The sequence below is a fragment of the Hyaena hyaena genome, unplaced genomic scaffold, assembly GCF_003009895.1.
Source record: "Hyaena hyaena isolate Hyena2069 unplaced genomic scaffold, ASM300989v1 scaffold_544, whole genome shotgun sequence".
In the NCBI taxonomy this organism is placed as follows: domain Eukaryota; kingdom Metazoa; phylum Chordata; class Mammalia; order Carnivora; family Hyaenidae; genus Hyaena; species Hyaena hyaena.
In genome coordinates this window covers 887,772-900,127 of record NW_024081176.1, presented here as the reverse complement: position 1 = coordinate 900,127, position 12,356 = coordinate 887,772, and the positions used below count along the sequence as shown (strand labels likewise).

The 12,356-nt window shown below is 41.7% G+C and overlaps 2 protein-coding genes across 4 annotated transcripts in view; one reads left to right on the top strand and one right to left on the bottom strand.

Moving 5' to 3' along the window:
• Window positions 1-9,099, bottom strand: part of SELENOF (selenoprotein F) — a 59,748-nt gene extending 50,649 nt beyond the window's left edge. Inside the window, exon 1 of one of the 2 annotated variants that reach the window (XM_039255751.1) lies at window positions 8,746-9,099. In XM_039255751.1, the coding sequence (XP_039111682.1) occupies window positions 8,746-8,829 (84 nt within the window). In that variant the 5' untranslated portion in view covers window positions 8,830-9,099. The remainder of the gene's footprint in view (window positions 1-8,745) is intronic. The other variant, XM_039255750.1, reaches the window with a different exon arrangement.
• Window positions 9,100-9,492: 393 nt separating this feature from the next.
• The window catches only part of HS2ST1 (heparan sulfate 2-O-sulfotransferase 1), a 160,797-nt gene continuing 157,933 nt past the window's right edge, over window positions 9,493-12,356 (top strand). For both annotated transcript variants that reach the window (XM_039255745.1, XM_039255744.1), the window contains exon 1: window positions 9,493-9,902. In XM_039255745.1, coding sequence (XP_039111676.1) covers window positions 9,779-9,902 — 124 coding nt within the window. In that variant the 5' untranslated portion in view covers window positions 9,493-9,778. The remainder of the gene's footprint in view (window positions 9,903-12,356) is intronic.

Below are 12,356 nucleotides of genomic sequence, written 5' to 3'. Positions count from 1 at the left end.
AAGAAAGGAAAAACTACGGTTATCCAAATCTAACACACTGGAGATGAATTCCCGAAATGCCTCATTTGGAGGCAAATTCTTAAGTTTTTAACTCTATAACCTTATAGGAGTCTTTGGTTCTTCCTACTTCCCTACAATTTTTCTTAAAAATCTGCCATTTTTCAGGGTATCTGAAATATGAATTATCAAAAAGAGAATATGTGACTTCTTTATGATGTGTATATCACATTAAATACTTTTATTAAACACTTAAGTTTTTTTAAAAAGGAATTTCTTTAGAAGAAAAACAAATGCCCCTGTTGATATGGGTCTATGGAGTAACATTAACTTCTAGACTTCATTCACATGTAGCAGGGGAAAGGTGAATAGGATGGAGTGAGGAGAGCAGGAGCACATCAGAAACAGAACTTTGGGGGCACCTGGTCGCTCAGTCGGTTAAGTGTCCGGCTCTGATTCTGGCTCAGGTCATGATCTCATGGTTAATGAGTTTCAGCCCTGCGTCGGGCTCTATACTGACAGTGCAGCCTGCTTGGGATTCTGTCTCTCTCTAAAAAACAAACATTAAGAAAAAAAAAAATAAAAAGGAAATGAACTTTGGGGTTTAGGTACCAGGTCCACCACTTAAAAGATATGACCCTGAGCAAGATAACCCCCCTCCTCTTTAATTTCCTCACTGATAAAGGACAATAATGCTTACATTAAAGAGACTGCAGTAGAGAGGAATGAAATTAGTTCCGTAACCCATCAGAACAACAAGCACAAGCGAGCTTATCTGTTCTTGTCCCTTGTCCATTCTCTCATGGAGGTCTCAGTGAATATGGTATATTTTCACCTAAAATCAACCCCTCTACCTTTGCTTTGGAGTCTATCTTCTGCCATCTCCATAGGGGATTTTAATTTAGTTGGTAACTCAATTCTGCAGTGTATTCAAGCCTTATTGTTCTAACTGCTTTCCCCACCTTCTGTCAGTTCTGAATTGTTACTACAGTCCAGCTTCTGATCCTACCACTTCACTAAACTTGCCAAAAATCATTAAATGCAAAGACATTCAAAACTGTTCTGGCTCCCACTGTTCCTTCCAAGGGCTTGTCTTCCTTCTCTTTTCTATGCATGCATCTCTTAAGTGCTTCTGTTTTCCATTTCTATTTTTGGCTTTCTCTTTGCTTTATGTATCTTCTATAGATGACCCCATCTTTCCCAAGGTTTCAAATACCCACTTATTGAAAACTCTCAAGTCTTTTTGTTGAGTGTTAAACTTCCAAAGCCAACAGCCTACCCGACTTCATTATGTTCCACAGGCATTGCAAATCAAAAAAAATCTCCAACCGTGAAACTTTCTTTTCTGCTTAAATCTATTCCTCCCAAAGTATCCAATTATCTTAGTAAATTGGCACCATTTTCCCCGACCACCTAGTTGCTCAGGTCAGTCATTCTACATTCCACATTCTTTGCCATTCTTACAAGCAATTAACAAGTTCTGACAATTCTGTTTCTTAAAGAGCTCTCAAATCATTTTTTGCCTCAGTGGTTTTAATGGTCACCACCAGTCCTACCTTTCTTTACTTCTCCAATCCCATTCTACTTTTTAGCTATTCGTGAAAGATTAAAACTCCTATTATACATTTGCTCATGCTTTTCCTACATCTAAGGGTCCTTTTACAACTTATTTCTAAGAACCTGATCATTATCAGTCTTCCAGGAAGCCTTCTGAGGAAGGAGAGGATCAGATCCTAATCTTTAGCCATAGTACTTTTCAGAGAAAGAAATTTGTGCATAGGTCTAAGACAGCACCAGTCATGACACTGTACTATGTAAATTTAGAGTTGTCTGATTCTCCTGTACTGTGAACTTTTAAGGGCAAGCATTAAGTTATCTGTTTTAATAGCACTTGTGCTAGTTCTCATATGTACTGAACAAATGAATTGGTCAAAACTACAGCCTCAAGTTGAGAGGGATTTGATTGTTTGACAGCAATTGGTTGATCTTCTAGACCAAGGGTACGCGAACTTTATGTAAAGGGCCAGATTAGTAATTGTGTTAGGTTTTGATGGCTAAATGTTTTTTTTTTTTTTTAATGTTTTATTTGTTTCTGAGAGAGAGAGAGAGACAGCTGGAGTAGGGGAGGGTCAGAGAGAGAGGGAGACTCAGAATCCAAAGACAGTCTCCAGGCTCTGAGCTAGCTGTCAGCACAGAGCCCTACGTGAGGCTCGAACCCACGAACCGCGAGATCATGACCTGAGCCAAAGCCGGTCACTTAACCGACTGAGCCACCCAGGTGCCCTTGATGGCTAAATGGTTTTGTTGCAACTACTCAACTCAACCATGGAGGCACAAAAGCAGTCACAGAAAATAACAAATGAGTGGGTGTCTGTGTTCCAATAAAACTTTACATAAACACAGGTAGCTGGATTTGGCCCACCAGCTGTAGTTTGTCAACCTTCTAAGTTAACCAGGTAGATCAGAATCCAAGGGCAACTGCTAAAATAAAAATTAAATGGTGCTGGCATAGTTTCCCAAAATGCTGATTATTCCATTGATCTTGTGTTAGCAAATACCTCAATTTGATATTTGATACATCTTTTACTTTATCTCTTTAATAATGTGGGATGTGTATAATAATCAAATAGATCATGTATCCCAGTCTTATGGGAGGCACCTAAGAGACGTGCTACTGTACTAGTACCTTGAGTCATTTCTTCATTAGTAAAGTGATATGCTTGATCTATTTCACAGGTTAATTTGTATTTTCCAAAGATGGCTACACCAATATATACACATTATCCCACATAGCATTCTTACAGTGTGACTGGCAGTCTTCTACTGCAGAGCGGGAGTCTATTTTCCCTCCCCGTGAATCTGGGCAGGGGCTTGTGACGCATTCTGACGAGAGTACAAAAAGAAGTGATACTATGTGATTTGAGGGTAGATTATAAAAAGAAGAAACAGCATGGCTGTTGGTCCCACATTCTGTGCCTATGTCTCTCTCAGAACATTCAACTTTGGAACGTGGCCACCATACTGTAAGATAACCTAAATTAGAGGGATAACATGGAGATTCCCATGTAGAGAGCAAGTGAAGCCCCAGATGACAACCATCATCAACTAGTAGATATAGGAGAAAAGAACCTTCATATTGCAGACCCCAATCTTTCAGCTGAGATACCAAGGAACACACAACTTATCCTGCTGTACCCTGTCTGAACTGCTGACCCACAGACTCTAAAAGCAAAATACTTTTTTTATACCACTAAATTTTATAGCGATTTGTTTTGCAGCCATGATAATTAAAACAGGCAATAAAAGTGAAATCACTTTGAAACCATGAACTGCTTAACAAACGTTAAGAAATTGTTATTGCCAAAGCAGGTTTAACAAAACAAAAATCTCAAATGATCATCCAGTTGTTATTTGGTTTTAGTCTGGCATTTATTGAGCACCTACTGACAGGCGGCATAAGTATGCACAACAGGTGTTCTGGAGTCTGATGACATCCTGATTCAAATGTCAGCACAGAGCAACCTTACTTCTGAATTCCTGAATAGGAATAATTACTACATATCTCACAAAATATTGAGGATTAAAGGAGAAAAAGTACAGGCAGCATCTAATTTCCTACCTAGGACACAGTGGGTACTTAAGAAATGTTAACATTATTCCCACTTTCCAGTGCTCTTCAAAACCTTCTTAAAAAACACAACACACTACTTATGTTTAATCATTACATACGGGATAAAGGATGAGTGTAGTGAAGCTACAAGGGTTACTAGAGTTTCATGAATGAACTACTTTCTAGCTCTTCTATCATTACTTTTGCAGACTCCATGCTTTGAATCTAAAGATAACAGAACATATTCAGTACTTCACTAATAAATATCAAATGCTAAATATAGGAGTTCAAAATTATAAATGTCTGCTAATCTTTTTATTAGCAAAAACGGAATAACATTTAAATAGGCACATTAAGGCTAAACATTAAATTTTAAAATAACCAGCCACACTTGTAAGAAAGACCCAGATTCTATGGACAGGACGGGATAACCATTTAAGTTTAACTTTCCCCAATTCATAGTAGGATTGACAAGCTAAGAGACTCCATTCCTTCCTTCATGCATCACTCACGATTTTTCTGGTATCACTGGATCTTCGTAGAATAGGGTTGCTGGTAGGGAAACTGAATCAACCATATTATAACATTACCTTTTCTGGCAAAAGTCTGGTATATGCATCTTACTATACAAACATATGAATAGTTACTTCTTAACTGGTCCTTAGTTTCAGAAAACTCATAGGTTTTTCATATAATTGCAAATGGATTTCAAATCCAAGACTAAACCAAATCGATGGGAATAGATAAACCTTATGAAAATGAATACCAGAAACATGGCCATTGTAGCAAGCTCTTACAAAGCACCAGATATTTTGCTAAGCACTTTATGTCATTACTCTATTTAATCTCAACCACTCTCCCCATTTTACAGAGAGAAACAGGCTTAGGACAGTTAAGGTAATCTAAAATAACCCAGTAAACAGCAGGCGGCAACATCAAGGTTGTAATTCTGAATGGTCCTCAAAACCCTTATTATTAATTATCATATCTCAAAGAATCCATGGTGCACCATTATTGTGTGTACCACTAAGAATAATAATCAAAATGCTGGCAATTACAGACTGATGGATATATTAACCTGTGAAGAAAAGGGGATGAGGTGTCATGTTTCAGAATTAAAGATACAGAGTATCATTCTGTACTGCTTCCTGTGTAGTGCCTTTCATAATATTGAAGAAATATTATGTAGGAGCTGAATGAAGACTTGAATACCACTTAGTTCTGGGGTGCTCCAGAGAACAGCTCCCATAGGCCATACTAAACTATTACTTTTCTACTGCTTAAGCATATTCAGAATGTATTTTCAGATTAAATCACTTTATATCCTCCCAGTTGTCACCTCATTGGAATGCTGGTAACTGTGCATTACTATTAACTTTAAATTAGAGATACACAGTGGCACAGTGATAAAAACTTGTCTAGTCTAAGGACTCAGAGGTGTAAATTAACAAAGAAGGAGCTAAATCCTCTAATCATCCCAGTGGCTCAACCTCAAGGTGCCAAGAAATTCCTCATTCTCTTTTCACTCAGCTGTCAGGTTCCAAAGATTTGGCTTATTTATTCCACCTGGCCTTCCCCCACCCCTTCAGACTAACTGGGAAATGCAGTTTTCTAACTTCTTAGTGTTTTTCCAACAATCCTCCACACTTCCCTTTTCACTCTCAAGGAATTTATTGCCTTATTTTCTTAGAAACACTACTTATCGCTGAAGAAAGAGATAGAAATACACCTTAGGGAAGTTAAAATAGTTCAGCAACGGTGAATTGCTCAGAACTCTACTTTTGGTGTCATTTTGCATTTGTGGGAGTGGGTGGGGTTCATCACCAATCTACACAAACTACAGATTATCTTCAGGATTCTGATAACAAGGAACAAACACAAGTGAACTAGGAGGCCATTCACAAGTCAGACACATTTTAGTGAACAAATACATGAGGCACGATATAAAAATCAGCCCCCCAAAAGGTCTCTGTATTCTCTCTGGCTACGTTCTAATTGGCAAAGGAGCAGGGGCAGTGCACAGTTACAGAGCTGTAAAGACAGTGCATCTGTGTAACACAATAGAGTATAAGGTATGATGATAGCATACGGGAGGGAGAGAGTACACCTGGCTTCGCAAATCTGGAAATGGTATGTAAATTAAGCTCTGGATTTTATGTAAACACTTTAGGCCTGGTTAGGGACAGCATGGTATGGGAGAGATATGCTTAAAACAACCCCAATTCTTCAGCTCTATCTTTTGGCTCTTACAGTAGAGATACGATGTGGTAATTAAACCTGGCTAGACAAATATGTATCAGGTAAAACAGGCCTGGTTAAGGAATGTTCAAAATAGACTCTACCTTAAACCCAACAGGGAACAGGGATTTTTAATAATGACAGTTATTAAGTTTTAAAAAGATGACTTTGGATGCATCGTAGAGACTGGACTAAAAAGGGAGAAAAATGAGACAGAGAACCTTGTTTAAGGAATCTGTTGTGGGAATTCCAGGCAAGTAAAAATGGCCTGATTTTACGTACTGACTGTGGAGACAGAATTAAGCGGACTGGTTTGGAAATTTTTAAGAGTTTAATGACTAATTCGATCCCAAGAGCCAAAGAGAAGGATTTTAAAACGACTACTTGCTGGCTTGGGCAAATGGGAAGCTGGCAAAGCCAACCATTTAGGTTCTGATGGAAAGAGTGTGCCAAGAGGCTATTATTGCTAAGAAGAGAGACGTTAGTGGCCTGAATGAGAGATTAACACTAAGTGCATAGATTTTGAGAGATATTTAGGAAGAAAAATCAACAAGACTTGGCAATTGCCTGAGGTGAGGTATGTAAGGAAAGAATCAAAGATGATACCCAACTTTGACTTAATTTCTGTGGATGGTCACTGTGGTAGATTATTTCATGGCCATAAATTCCTTTTATCCTGGTATGTAGATTTCCTTGCAGACTATGTCACTCCACCCATATAGAGATAGAGTCTGTTTCTCCATCTCTGAAATCTACACTGGCCCTATGACTTGCTTTGACAAATACTGTGAGGTAGAAGTGATATATATGATTTTAAAGGCCGGCTTCAGGAGGCATTGCAGCTTTTGCTCTTGGAGTGCTGCCCTGAGACTGCTATGAAAAGAAGTTGGGCTGGCCTATAGGAAGCTGAGAGGTCGCATGGAGGAGAACCAAGTCACCCTGGCAGACAGCACCAACTAAGAATGAAGCCATCTTGGGCCTTTCAGTTCAGCTACCTACAGTTTAGCTAGCTAAACACAGCTCCATACATTAGACACAGGAAATCAACAGAGGAACTACTCAACAGACCCACAGAATGAGAAATTCTTGTTATTTTAAGCCACTAAGTTTTGGGATGGTTACACAGCAGAAGATAATTGAAGAGAAATGAGGGGAAGTCAATGTGAAAGGTTATTCCTCATCTTTGCATGGTGGTGGACTCAAATTATCCAAGATAAGCAAAAAAACAAAAACCACCACCAACAAAAAAACCCCCCAAAAACTCCCCATGCACCCTCCCCCCAAAACACAAAAACCAACCTCCAGTAGAAAGTTTAGAGAGGGGTCTTTCAGCAATTTCTAAAGCACCAAGTGCCTGAATAACAGAGTACCGTAATACTAGAGAGGTTAAAAAACAAACAAACAAAAACAAACAAAAAACCCCCACATCTTTCAGGTATGGTTGCAAAAAAGGCAAGCTCTTCAAACTAGTTTTAAAAGTTAACTTTTTGTTTTATTTTTTAAGAGAAAGAGCAGGAGTAGGGGTAGACAAAGAGGGAGACACAGAATACAAAGCAGGCTCCAGGCCTGATGTGGGCTTGAACCCAAGGGCTCAAGATCATGACCTGAGCCCAAGTCAGATACTCAATCATCTGAGCCACCCAGGTACCCCAGGATTTTCAAACTCTTTGATGAAAGTAAAGCAGAGGTGTTTATAGAAGCCTTCGGTATAGGCTCTAACTCCCTCAAACCTTAGATAAATCAATCAAACCAGGTCTCTTTGCAGAAAACTTTTCAGCAGGTTCAGCAAAGTGAATACCTGAAGAATTACGTTGACTAAATGAAGCATGAAAAAGCTCCCACAATGCCTGAAAAAGTTATTCATTCACGTAGCAAAACATGGATCGTAAGATTCTTAGGAGTTAACCAATATTAAGTTGTACCCAAGGGAATAGAAAAATAAGACAAAATTAGCCCTACCCCATTCAAAGATTAAGGAGGCATCTGTTGTGTTAATGGAGAAAAACTAAATTAAAAAATCAACACTACTCGATTTTAAATGAGACGAAGGCTATTATTTTAGAAAATGAATTTCAAAGAAAAAAATTCTGGGCGCCTGGGTGGCTCAGTCGGATAAGCGTTCAACTTCGGCTCAGGTCATGGTCTCACGGTTCGTGGGTTCGAGCCCCACATCAGGCTCTGTGCTGACAGCTCAGAGTCTGGACCCTGTTTCAGATTCTGTGTCTCCCTCTCTCTCTCTGCCCCTCCCCCACTCATGCTCTGTCTCTGTCTCAAAAATAAATAAATTATTAAAAAAAAGAAAAAATTCTGCTTTGCTACGGAGTAGCTTTTATTGAAACGTTGTCAAAAGTCACAAATGGCACTAAAAGGCATCCAGCAGCACGTGAATAACATCACAGATACAAGGTTTGTCTAACAGTGAATTAGAGATCACTAACAATTCAGAGAAAAAAGTAAACAGAAAGTGTGCCCTGGACCAAAGACTTGGGGCTTTCTTCTAAGATTTAGGGAGCCTTGTCACAAGGAACGGTAGTTCCTTGTATTTCGTCCGTTTAAAAACAATCTTTCTTCCTTCCCAAGGTTTACTGCCTTCCACCCCAACCCCGTCTCACTGTGTAGTTTACAGACTGTTTTTAGCGGGAGCTCTTGCAAAAGAATGTAAATACCACTCAAGATATTCTTAAGTCGGGAGAAAGAACCGCTAGAAATCCGGGCGGGAAAGTAAAAGCATCAAGTCAGGAATGAAGCCACGTAGCATTCCGCCACAGCAGCGGCCAAGGAAGCGGAGTCCTCCCACCCTCTCCAAGCGTGGCTCCCACTCAGGTCCGAATGTTTCGTCTTCCTCAGCGCCAATATCCCCCACTCGCGCCTAGGCTGCCGCGGAGATGATCTCCACTCACCGCCTGAAGTACAGCTGCCAACAGCAACCGCAGCCCAAACGCCGGCAGGAGCCATCCACCGGGCCCAGCCGCCATCGTTACCATCTTCCGTAGGTCTCCAACCACCCAGAGGCCCCCTCAGCTAGGGCCGTCCACTCCAGAGCCTGATCCAAAACAGGCTGCTAACGCCCGCTGCCATGAAATCTGTTACTCTGCAGAGACGAGTATTACCTAAGGGTATATGGAAGCTTAAAGATGGTCGAATACCTTTATATTTGACATAAATATAAAGTCGCGGGGGCCTCTTGACCACCCCTATCAGGCATTTTCCTAAACTCCCCAAATCTGTGAGGCTCCGCGCTTCTTCCTTTTATTCACGACATTTCGTCAAGCAGCCAAGAAGCTCCGCCTTCGCCAGTCTGGGTCTGCCCCCTTTTCCGAGTTTACCCAATCGAATGCCGCTTTGGTTGACACCTGCGGCAAAGGAAACCAACCGTAACACGAACCAAGGGAGAAGCTCCGGGTTCTCCGGTCCAATAGGCACAACGGAACGGGAGGAGAGGGTGGAGCCTCTGGTTGCCGAGCAGCGTACGTGGATGCGTGCGCGTGGTGGCTAAGGGGGATGGGCAGGGGGCGGGGCCGAGGGCGGCGCAGCCGCAGCGCTGGCGGAGGAGCGCGCGGCCGCGAGCAAAGGAGGGAGGGAAGGAAGGAAGAGAAGGAGGCGGGCGGGCTGGCGGGCGCGGGGGTCGGGGACTGAAGCGGTAGAGAGAGGCGAGAGCCCGGCAGCCACTTCGCGCTGTGTTTGCTGCGCGGGCTTTTGGAGGGGGCGGCCGCTGAGTCGGTCCCGGAGAAGCGATCACCGGCGGCGTTGGTGCTGGCGCCTGGGGGCGGGGGACTGGAGAGACAAGAAGGGGGGTCGCTGCGGTGGTTCTCTCGCTGTCGCGCTCTCCTTGCCTTTCTCCCGGCTCGGTGGGCTTCCCCCGGCGTCTCACTCGCCTCCGGGGCCTCGTTCCCCGCCCCCCGCGGTATGTCTTGATCCCGAGCAGCGGGTTTCATGGGGCTCCTTAGGATTATGATGCCGCCCAAGTTGCAGCTGCTGGCGGTGGTGGCCTTCGCAGTGGCGATGCTCTTCTTGGAGAACCAAATCCAGAAGCTGGAGGAGTCCCGATCGAAGCTGGGTAAGAGCAGAGCCACTCGGTGCTGACTGGTCATGAAGGGGCCGGGCCGGGGAGGCGTTGCAACCCGAGCAAGTGGGCTTTCGTCTAACCTGCGATCTGGCTCGGGGGCAGGAAGCCGAAAGAGCTTGCGAAGGGACCCGGGACTGGGGGCAGCGAGAACACAGGCTCCAAGAACGGTGTGAATTAAGCGTGAGTGGTGTGCTGGGCTCGCGAGGTCACGGGGCAGAGGCTGCTAGGGTGGGGGGCTTTCCCGTGCCTCCTAAGGGTTACCCGAGGAGGCATTCCAAGGGGGAGACAGCTAAAGAAGACGGAACTCAGTAGGGAGCGGGAACTGCCGGAGGAGGCAGAAACGCTCAGCCTTGCGTGTTTCTTGAGTCTCCCGAAAGCCCGGGCAGTGCCAGTCCAGGGGTGTTCCAATGTGAGATGTTGGCACCTGGATATAGATCTTTTGGGGATGGGGAGGTTCACGAAGGGATAGATGCTTCGAAATGGAGGGAGATACTGAGAATGATGGTGAGTAAAAGAAATACACTGTAGTGAGTTGCACTCTTGTGCTGGGGGCAGCAAGGGACCACACAACTGACGGGAGAAGTAGGCTGCCAGGTAGGAGAGGAAAGCAAATGAAAAGCTTTTCAGTAAGGCACAGTGAGGAGGCACCCAGGCATTTAAACTCTTGTTTTTCCTTCTTTTAGAGGAGCTAAATTTTGTTAGTATTTTGGGCTTAAGAATAGGAATGTTGATCGTCGTTCCCGGCAATGTTGATGTAATGAATTTGGAAGAGGAGGGCACACTGAAGGAGAATTACAGTGAGATTGAAGTTTGTGGAAGGAAAAGTAAGATTATACAATAAATTAACCACATGCTTAAGTACCTTAAGGAGTTAAGAGTGATTACTTTAATGAGAGATCTAGAGTCCAAAATGTGGGAGTACGAAGTTGTGAAAGACCAGAAAAATGCACAAATAATAGGTACTTTCAGATTAGTAAGGAACTTTGGCATTTGGGAGGAATTTTGGATGTAGAGGGAGTGTTGAAGGATGTCTGCAATACGTTTAATGTACATGGCATTTAAAAATCAGCTCAAGAGGCTATAATTTAAGTATGGAAAAGAAATGTAAAGTGTTTTTATACATACACTTTCACCTCGGCGTCGTTTTAAATAGTTTTTGAGAAGCAAGCAATAAAATTTCAGCAGCAAAATCATTTAGACTGAGTAACAGCTAGATGCTGCTGTGGGTGATTATTAATATTAAGGTAAAATGTATTAGCAAATAATTCTACTATTACAAGTATAGCTGCCTATTTGCAGTTTTGGCAGACTTTGCTAAAAGCCTTGAAAACGTTTTGAAGAGTCTATCAAAGAGCATCAAATAAATCTAATTGAAGTGCAACTAAAGTTGAATGAGGTGCTAAGATTAACTCCAGTCTTCAACTCTAGGGTAAAACTTAGCCTACACAGTTTTGAAGAGAGATCAAATTTATTTACCATGATTTTATTTATATGTATCTTGTGTGATGGAAAAATTGTTCACCTTAAATATTGAAGGTTGGCCAATACACCTTTATTTTTGGTTTGGATCCACTTAAGCATTCGGGGTCACATTCTGGCCTCTTTAATGATCCAGCTTTACTGAAAAAAAAAATGACTCTTGGAGAAATTTGAAAGTTATATTAAAATTCAGATATGTACTTATTCTTTGTTATATTGCTATTTAGATTTCTTAGACACATTACAGTGGTAAGGATAACTTCACTTTCTTAGGTTCCATTTTTGCCTCAGATTTTCTCGTAATACTTGAAAATGGGTTCCATAGACACAACCTAAATGATTTAAAAAAAGAGGATTATCATAACACGTAGAAAGCCACAGGTAGAAAATAATGTGGGTTTTTTTCATGATTTTTTGGTAAGAAACCTTTAAATTCCATCAGAAAGAGTATATATGGATCAAACCAAGTACTCAAACTAAGAAAAGGAGCTCAAATACAAAACACCTGGAGGAACTAATAATGGTCTGGAGCTGCAGCAACATGGCAAATAAAATGTATAACTTAATATCGTCAGTCTTGATTTTTTTAAAAAAGAAAAGTCTCATAAAAAGGAGTACTAAAACAGATGTTACCAGTTAGTAATCTTAGGGAAGGAATGCAGAGAAGGCATAGTTGATAATCAGACTCCGTACTAGGCACTTCCATACGTGATATTTGTATGTAATCTTCCAAGAACACCAACTATTTTTACAGATGTGGGAACAGACTTCAAAGTTATAACTTGAGCACGTAGCCATTAGTGGCAGAGTCAGGATTGGAACCCATGTGAAGTGTGATTCCACATCGTGTGCTTCTTTAATCAGACCAGGCTGCTTGGGACTTTATATTGACACTACACTAAGATTTAGCAGTTTGAGTAGAATTTTTAAACGGTAATATCAATGTTTAATTGCATTTATTGCTAA